Raw genomic sequence first — 10,088 nt, forward strand, 5'->3', positions numbered from 1 at the left:
ATTTAATAATAAAAATCATTATTATAGAATTTTAATATTAATTAATAGAAAGATAATAAAAAGCTAAAACTTAATTACGGATATTAGAGTTAGACCACTCCTATGGTTAGTTACCCGCCCATTACCCGCTTATTACCCGTAACTAACCATAGGCATTATTTAGTTACCCGCGTTAGTTACCCGCTTTCACCATAGATTTAACGGAAGAGTTATAGGAATTGCGCGTCCCAGCGCTTTTTATTGTTGGACTTAATGCTTTATTGCTTGTACGTTGTATATTAAGAGGAGTATTGTTTTAGCCATGATAGTGAGTGTTTAGTTATGAATTAGTTATAGGATATTTGTGTTGATGTGGCGCTGATATGGAAGGTTAGTAGGATGAATAGTTTAGTTAACACAGTGTTGCATTAGAAGCCTCGTTTTGTATCTTTTCTTCCCTAGTTTAGGGATAAAAATTTCCGATCAATCAACTCCGGCGAACGTAAACCCTTAAAAATCAATCCCAGCCGTGAATACCTTTTTGCAGTAAGATGTCTGGAAAAGGCGCAAAAGGATTGATAATGGGGAAAACACCCTCCGGATCCAAAGACAAAGAGAAGAAGAGAGCCGTCACGCGGTCTTCACGTGCCGGTCTACAGGTTTTTTCATTGACTGATTCTATCTCCTCTCTCTATACACATATATATCTGTGTAATATTATATATTAATTTGAAATTTGATACAATTCACTAGACCTTCAATCTATGCCCTAGATTTTGAAATTATGCGACAATTGCTGTGATAGTTAAATGGTTTCGTAAATTTAGTATTGAACATCTTTCACTCTGTTGACTTTAGTAGGATTATAGATTGATTTTAAAATTAAAATAGAATTGTGAAAGAACTATCTGATTATCTGATTAGTTTGTTGTGTTACTATTATCTGATTATCTCATAAATCTGATTATCTCATAAGTCATAAAATTGAGCTTATCTGTTTTCTTAGATATTAATAAGCTCATGCATGGGGAAATTAAGCTTAGCGAAACAACCGTTAAATCGAATTATTTCGTATTTACTATTTAGGTAGTTGATGTTTATCATTATATACTAGCTGGTTGAGATGATTTTATGATTGTAGATTTAAGCCTACACTCGTGTCTTGACTCTACGTATGAAATCAAGTTGATGGATATTTGTGCAATATACAGTGCTCAGACAGAATAAAGATGTTAGGGTTTGCACTTGCTAGCTACTTATTATGTTTGTGTGCGTGTTTATGTGTCTGAATGGTTTCATGATGTCATCTTAATGGAAGTACCACAGTTGTGTTACAGATATGAACGTTATCGCTCTTGTATGGATATGTGTATTGTGATTGTGAACAATGTACTCTAGTGTATATCTCTTGGTTTTAATTGTAGGAATCATGTACAGATGTAATATGAAAATTGACATAAGAGGTGGGAAATTAGCTGTCAAGTGGGTTGTGTAAAAAGGTTAATATGGGTAATATGTAAATGCGGGCCTAGAGAATCGAAATACATTACCCTGTTAACATACTTGCCTGATTGTTTTATATGTATTGATCTGATCAAAACGTTACAATTGTGAAGTTTGTAAGCATTGGAATACATCTTGAGCTAGCTTTAACCCTATTAATCTGTTTTATTTGTCAGAGATGAATACAGCCCATATTGAGACCCTTGATAGGGTAAACAGTTCCATAATGTCAGTTTGTTACTTCTAAAGAAAATCAACTAAAGCTCTAGACATCTTCTAAATACTTACATGCTGATTAATTACGGTACCAAGATTCGAGCATGTACTCTTATGGTCATTGGGAGTGGATTTACTGTTTTTTTTTTTCAATTATATTTGATGCTTGATGTCTTGGAGAACATCAACCCTGTGGCTGTAACTCAAGTTTTGAACTATTTTTTACAGTTTCCTGTGGGTCGAGTTCACCGGCTTCTAAAAACACGAGTTTCAGCTAACGGAAGGGTTGGAGCAACGGCGGCTGTTTACACTGCAGCTATACTTGAGTATCTGACTGCAGAGGTGCTTGAATTGGCAGGCAATGCAAGTAAGGATCTGAAGGTGAAGCGTATAACGCCAAGGCACTTACAGCTTGCCATCAGAGGGGATGAAGAACTCGACACACTCATAAAAGGAACAATCGCAGGTGGAGGTGTTATTCCTCACATTCACAAGTCACTCATCAACAAATCTTCCAAAGAGTAAATTGCCAATTATCTCGTCTTTTTACCATGGTTTGTTATTGTTACTGTTCAGTCTTTTAAATCTAAGATGTATGACGTGACATGAATCTATGGGTTTATCAATTCGGAATGCTTTTATAAACATCAGAATGTGGTATGATCATCTGGTAGTTGAATGCTCGGAATTGTTTGTTCTTAGTTTCTCCGAATCGTGCACACCAGCCATGCCTAAATGGATTGTGTCCAAGTCAAACAGAGATTGGGTCTAAGTTACTTACAGACTTGCACTTAGTCCCAGATTATATTGTATGAAAATAATGGCTAAACAGTGCACCATATCAACTTCTTGTTGGACAAATTACCTTTAGACCACTTGTAATGCGTGTTATATGCATTGAGGTGATCCGAGCACGCCACCAGCACGCAAGTAGCGCTGACATGTTGGTGTCTCGATTTGGTGGTGTGCTGGAGCTTGACACAGAGTTTAATGAGCATGATGGATTAATATATACGAGTATTATTTTATCACTTTTTTCCAAGTTTTAGAACTAGGATATCGGGAGATCTCGTTTGAACATTTTTTGGAAGATTTCGGCATCTCGTGGAGTCGGACGTTGACTTTTTAGTTCTTTTAATACAAATATATGCATATTTATATACATTTTTACGAGATTTTAAGAGAATCTGAGAAATGAGCGAGAAAATTCGTGACCCCGTTGACCGAGAAATCTAGCGAGATGGACATCTCTTCTTGGCTGCCTTCTAGAAGCGAGATCTCGCCGAGATTTCGCTGAGATTTCAGCGAGAAATAACGAGATTTACAACAATGATGTTTTCTACCTATTTAATAATGAATTCAGTTAACACCCTCCCCGCTACTTCCCTCACTACTACCATCTTTGCCACGTCACCGTCTTCCAAAAAAAAAAAAAAACTTAATCGCTTTGTCATGTCACCGCCACCACTCCAAATGGTCCTATTTTGATCCACTTTTCAAGCCAATTTCTTTTTTATTTTGTATTTTCTATGTATATTATTTTTTAGAAGTAAAAATCAGATTTAGTTTTGTAAATTTTTAAGCTATATGATATTGGCTTGCTGACCTATCAAATCGAGTTCAAGTTTCAGCGAAAAACATTATGTAATGTATCCGTATAAAGGCGTAAAGGCTTGCTGACCGTATAAAGGCGTAAAGGCTTGCTGACTTGTCAAATCAAATTCAAGTTTCAGCGAAAACATTGTCATGTATCCGTATAAAGGCATACAGGCTTGCTTACCTATCAAATCGAGTTCAAGTTTCAGCGAATAACATTATATCATGCCAAGATCCTTGAAAGAAGATGCTCTATGATAAATGAAAAGTAGTGGATATCAAAATAAAACAGTGGACATAATGAATTGGTGCATCTTCTATAACAAACAAACAGCAGCTGTTGTTTAGAACAGTTAACTGTTCACGACAGGTTTATAAACAATTTGATAGAACCCCTGCTGTGAACAACAAAGGAGTAAACAAATTACACGTGAGTAAGAGACAACTCTAACGCTGACCCGAGACACAGAACCAAGACCTAGCTCCAAACTAGCTTATCAAAAATACACAAAAGGAGAGAAAGTTTGACCCATTCCTCTTGAGATGAAATAAAAAAACCCAAATCCCACAACCCAAACAAACCCCGCCAATTTTTTTAATAACAACCTACTACTAAGATCCCCTATTCGTTCCAGAATCGGCTGAAATTAATAGTTTACTAATGAACGGCAATACAGTTGCAAGCAACGCCTTTGGACACTCCTCGTGAGGTAGATGACCACAACCAGATATCGAAACTAACCTCTGCATCAGCATACATTTATATTCCAGTCAGACAAGATTTGAAATTGATAGTACTGGTTAGTTGACTTTTATTATAGCAAGCAAACCAATCAATATCTTCTCCAAATTTTAAAGAATTAAATATTAATATTTTCATAGAATACATCCTCCCAAATCGTTTTATTCACATAGCTCAAGTATTATTTTGTAGCTATATTTGTTTTATGTAAAGTTATATCAAACAGAAGTAAAAAGGACTTCAAAAGATAACAGAAAACATGTTTGTACTCAACCCACTTAACCCGCCCATCTGGTCATCTCCACCCTTGGCTAAAAAAACCAAGTTTAACATATTGCTAAAATAATAAGATAAAAGGACAAATATATTACACTCACAGAATTTACAAACTTGGATGCCATGACTTGAACTGTTTTTAAAGGAACAAGGGCATCTTCAGCTCCAGCAATAACCAAAAGTGGTGTATCAGCCAATGCTTTTACCAACAATGATTCATTTTGTCGTGTGAGAATTGTTTCAGACGACAACCTACCAATCTCATGCAATGCTTCATCCCAACCTTCTACGCATAGTGGCGCCTGATGACATACCATAACTATAAAGTCAATCATATGAAAAAAGGGAAATTGGAATCTAGTTACAAGAATCATTATCATTATCATTATCATTATATTTATTAATTTAAAAACCTTGTAGAGGCTTAGGACATCCATTGTTAGCTTGGTAGCATCATACCATGCCCGCCGGTTAATAACTTGAGAAATTTCGGTGCGAAGTAAAGGACGAACCAAGTGCTTCTTCCCTAAAGAGGTACGCATGAGTATTCTAGCAAATCCAGGAACGACTTCTCTTGACAAATTTGTTGTCAGCAATACAACTCCTTTAATTTCCACCTGAAAAAGAAATCTTCTTTGAGTACTTTATAATGTATCTATATGTGATACGGACCAGAATGGATTTTTTGTACGTTACCCGCAATAACAGCTAACCCATGTACATACCTGATGCTTGGTAGAGTTTATATATTAAGAAAATAAAATATTTGTGTATAAACTTAACTTTATATTCTTCAAAGATAACAGATCCATAGAGTATAGATACTTGGATCTATAAACTTTTATACAAGTATCTTTATTATCATTGAATTCAAAGATGTCAAAGAAATATACAAAACGGGCTTACATCAAGAAGACTTGGAGATGCCTTGACTCTTTGTGCAGCCTTCAAAGCAAGCAGTCCTCCATCATCATGGCCAATAAACACAACAGAAGAAAGTCCCATCTCTTTACAAAATGAAAGAAGCATGTCAACCTGGCAAATATACACGCAAACAGAAAAAAAGGGGTTCATTTGTATGTTATATACCAGCTATATAACAAATGCAAAATTCCTTAAGCAAATAAAGAATTGTTTAAAAAAATATATTAGAACATGTGGTACAACACCTGAGTATCAAGCATGTAAGGGTTTGGCAAGTTATTTGTTTCCCATTCCTCTCGTCTTGGTCTTGAAGTCAAACCCCAACCAGGACGATCAAAAGCAGCAACGATACAATTAACATTCCGAGATAGCACCCCCATAACATGCCTCCAAGAAAAGACTCCCCCGCCAAACCCATGCACTAAAACGATCCCAAACTGGTTATTTACTTCATGAACTTGTTCGGGCGAGTGATAAACAACAGGTTTACTATTCCAATTCTCATCAGTAATTTCATCTAGGTTAAAAACTGGAATCTCATCAGGAGAATCAGTACCATCTAATAAAGGAGCATAAAGAGGTGAGGTATGAATTTGATTGCTAAAGCTCCTACGTAGATGATGAGTTTTGGGGATAACATTTAATAATGGCCTCTCGAGTAGGGTAGATGATAATGTGCGTGAAGGCGGACTGGGCATGCTAAGTTTGTAGTGAAGGGTAATACCCTGCCAACCCATAAATAAACTGTCAACATCGGCTAGTAATCGAACTGGGAGTTCACCATCATTGCGAACTTGACCCACGGGTTTTCGCCTGATTTCACTATCACTTTTTGGAGTTTTACCAGCAGTAGGAGTTGGTGATCGTGGGACCTTTGGGTACCCTGATGAAAATAATAGCTTGCTTGAAAGAACCTACAAAGTATAAAATACAAATAATATTAAAAAGAATAATAATAATAATAATAATAATAAAAATCTACGGTTTGTTTTTAACCCAATAAAGATGCAAGAAGCATAATTTAGAAAATAGTAGTTTCATTTTCATCAGTACGCAACATAATCAGAACCATAGCTCTAGAAGAAAGTTATAGTCTTGACCTAGTGTATGGGCTATGATCAGCAGAATTTTTTTTCACCGGTGGCGAAAATTTTTAAAAGCATGACAATTTTTATTGGGCAAAATATGGACGTTTTTGGGTTTTGGGCAAAATATGAAGATTTGAGGGCAAAATATGAAGGCTTTGGGGCAAAAAAAAAAGAATCCACCGGGGGCAAAATAAAAAAAATCCAACATTTTCGCACTAAAAAATGCAAATCCACTGGGGGCGGCTGCCACCCCTTCCCCTATGTTATTTTCGGCCCTGGCTATGAACAATAATGTCAATCTCACAATAAGCTACAAACGCTTTTTCACTTCTATTATTGACTAAATCTATGCCTTTACATTTAAATATTCAATAAAGCCAACAGGCATTTAGAAGCAATATCAAATGGTAAAGAAACATGTGTGCATAGAGTATCAGTAAATAGACATACTGATTCAGGATCAATTAGGTGTATCATATGCTTCCTGCGTGCTCTGCAGCTTGCGCGATAAGCAATAACGGTATGTCCAAGAGCAAAAACCACAGACGATAGAAACAGTACAGGCATTCCCCATGACTTTTTAAAATGAAGCCTTTGTCTTGAAAGAGAAGATGAAGCTTCAGCCTCAAGTTGTGAATTGACAGTAAAAATACACACTTTAACTGATAAAAGAAGAACCGAAAAGGCAGAGCACAACGTCACTGTTCCAAGATATTGCCCATGTGAGAGCAAAGGACCATCACAAATCATATACACACCTGCAATCACAAAGGAAGAATAAGTCTTTAAACATCATAAAAGAAGATCTTCCTCAGTCAGCACCCATAATTCAGCAATAGTGTGTGTGTGTGTGTGTGGGTAAACAGACTGGTTAAAGATTAATAATAAACTCAACAGTATCTAGATAAAAATATATGTACTTATACACAATATTTGGTCTCTCATTAGCATATTACAAGTACTTATCGGTTATAGGAAAAGGGTCAGAAACGATCACGGGATTACCCCGGTTAGGCCACGTACATCGAAGAAAAAGTACCCACCTTCTAATCCCAGGTAGCCTAAACAAGGAATACCTTATTCGTTTACTTATTACATACAAAGAAAGTGAACTTTTACATCCTTTTTCGTTTCATTGATTATCCCATTTACTTAGCAGCAAAAAAACCAATAGAAAAGAAGGACAAAAGGAAGTCCATGAGAACATAAAGCACTATCCACACAGTTAAAACATAATTATCATAACCTCACTTTTATATACAGAAAAAGAAGCAACAACAACAACAACAACAATACCCAATCCCACAAAAGTGGGGTATGGGAGAGGTAGGTGTAGACAATCATTCCTCGTACCCTAGATTAGAAGGAAGTCGCTACTCCACCCGCGAGTATAGAACCCGCGCCTAGATAAGGTCGTCCCTCCCTCTACTCTAGAGCAAAAGAGATTGCTTCCAAAAAGGACCTCCGGCCAGATGTGCTCATAAAAACGAAATAGATAGGGCAAAAGATACGTACCTGTAAGGGTTATGTGCGCCTAGCAAGATGCAACCAAACACAGTAACCAAAAAGGGAACACAAATAGCAGTATTGCACAACAGTAGGGCAAATAGCATGAATCATATAGAGCACAAAACCATTTATAATCAAGTAGACATACAGACAGACAAAATATATATATATATATATATATATATAGATATATATATATATATATATATATATATATATATATATATATATATATATATATATATATATACACGCACCACACATAAGCATGGATAAAAACCCATGCTTAAACATATATACATATAGATAAATTCGTAGATATATATACCTAGGTACAGAAACAAGACAGACAATCATACATACACCAATACATGTTACTTAGATACATAGATACATATATAGATACACACATATGCAACGGTACATGTATATAGCCTAAATACATATAAATAGATACAGGTGCATATATACTATGTGGAGGGGTATATATAGTGTAACTATAGAATAACTAGTTATAGTTATGTATGTAGTTGTACAATAAATGTAATAAAAACATTGAAAAAAAAAAAAAAAAAAAAAACAACTTACTCAATTATCCTAATTCTACTCCTCCACAGGCTCCTATCAAAAGTCATGTCCTACGTCATGTACTCATACAGAAAAAGAAGCATAACTCTATAATTTCAAGAAACCATGTGCTATCAAGTAGTCACTATCACATCATTTCGCATCCAAACATCTAGTAGCACTTATTCAAATTTCAAACTGTACTCAACCTTCTTTCAGTTAAAAACCAATAAGAATTACAACAAAATACTCCGTAAAACATTAAGCTTTTAACTCTAATTCATACAAGAGCACAGAATCAGTTAGGTTAGGTAAGAATTGCAAATGTACATAGACAACAGATACGTATATATAGACTTGTAAATACTTACAAGTGATTATGAGAGATCTGATTACTGAAACCACAGGGATATCTGTCAATGAAGTTTTGAATGAATATCTACGCAAATGCTCTTTGAAGCTGTAGCAATCAACACATGTAAAATTCGAAATCAAAACACAAGGAACCAACACATCACAAATTGCTACCAAGACTGGAAGCGATAACACTAACAGTGACGCCATCATTACGACCATAAAATACAGCGTCCGTACAAATCTCCATAATTTTTCAAACAAAAATCCTTTTCCGGCAGCCATATATTTTACTAAAATTTAAATTGATTCTGATAACAATAACAATAGCAATGATCGGTTATTTAATTTCAAGTAGGTCCGCAGGAGATCTGAGATTGAAGAATTAAAAAATTAGAAACCCTAGCCGATGCCAGATGAAACGATGGTGACGGCAATGAACCGGCCATGTAAAGCGCGACGGTCGCCGGTTAATGTAACGGCGGACGACCAATCGGTTTGTGATGATTTTAAATTAGGGCATGGCTAGGGTTTGGCGAGAGCTTGAAAATTGGGATATGAATTTAATTATTAATTAATTTGAAAAATATTTGAAATAAGAAGGAAGGATGATGGAGGAAGGTGTCTGGTAAAATTTGACGGAGGAGCTATTTCTTAATTGTTGGTTGTTTGTTGTTTCTCGTGCTTTTCAACGAGGAAGTGTATTTTACTCCGATATTCTTTGTTTTTTTTACTCAAAATAGTTAATAGTTAATATATTTTTTATTTTATATATTTTTATTTATATTTATACTTGTACTTGTATTTGTATTTATATTTATTATTTATATTTTTATTTGTTTTTGTACTTTTATTCGTATTCGTATTCATACTTATATTCATATTTAAATTCATATTCATATTCATATTTATAACTATATCTATATCTATATATCTATCTATATATGTCTTTGTTAGTTATTTATATTAAGAATATTTTCAATTTTGATTCAAAAAAAGTAAGCTATTATTACATAAATATATACTTGATATTGATATGTATATGATAATTATAATTGTTATAAAAATAATAATAACAATGATAAAAAATTACTATAAAATTTATGATAATTGACTATTGTGTTGCTAGAAATATACTAAGCAATAATATATTTTTTTAACGTAAACATATACACACATTTTACAAATATCCATCAATATTTAGTTACATACGAAACTTCAGCTCACAATTGAAGGAATATTAGAGCAATGAGAGTGGGGGATGTCACTTACCCCGTCCCCTCTTCCGTCGCCAGTCACCCCACTCCCTCCCCACTTCACCTTGTTCCGTCGTG

The 10,088-nt window shown here is 34.9% G+C and overlaps 2 protein-coding genes across 2 annotated transcripts; one reads left to right on the top strand and one right to left on the bottom strand.

Annotated features, from left to right (window-relative positions):
* The first annotated feature begins 411 nt into the window (after positions 1-411).
* Positions 412-2,381, top strand: LOC139845593 (probable histone H2A variant 3). The gene is made up of 2 exons (XM_071835855.1): positions 412-638; positions 1,927-2,381. Exons 1-2 carry the CDS (start codon positions 531-533, stop codon positions 2,221-2,223), a joined length of 405 nt encoding a protein of 134 aa, XP_071691956.1. The 5' UTR covers positions 412-530; the 3' UTR covers positions 2,224-2,381.
* A 1,211-nt stretch (positions 2,382-3,592) lies between these two features.
* On the bottom strand, positions 3,593-9,384 carry LOC139845594 (uncharacterized). The gene is made up of 7 exons (XM_071835856.1): positions 8,772-9,384; positions 6,775-7,082; positions 5,482-6,150; positions 5,219-5,347; positions 4,726-4,929; positions 4,414-4,614; positions 3,593-4,038 (listed from the first exon to the last, which is right to left on the bottom strand). Exons 1-7 carry the CDS (start codon positions 9,037-9,039, stop codon positions 3,907-3,909), a joined length of 1,911 nt encoding a protein of 636 aa, XP_071691957.1. The 5' UTR covers positions 9,040-9,384; the 3' UTR covers positions 3,593-3,906.
* Positions 9,385-10,088: the final 704 nt, after the last annotated feature.

Source organism: Rutidosis leptorrhynchoides, chromosome 4 (genome assembly GCF_046630445.1).
Source record: "Rutidosis leptorrhynchoides isolate AG116_Rl617_1_P2 chromosome 4, CSIRO_AGI_Rlap_v1, whole genome shotgun sequence".
Classification (NCBI taxonomy): domain Eukaryota; kingdom Viridiplantae; phylum Streptophyta; class Magnoliopsida; order Asterales; family Asteraceae; genus Rutidosis; species Rutidosis leptorrhynchoides.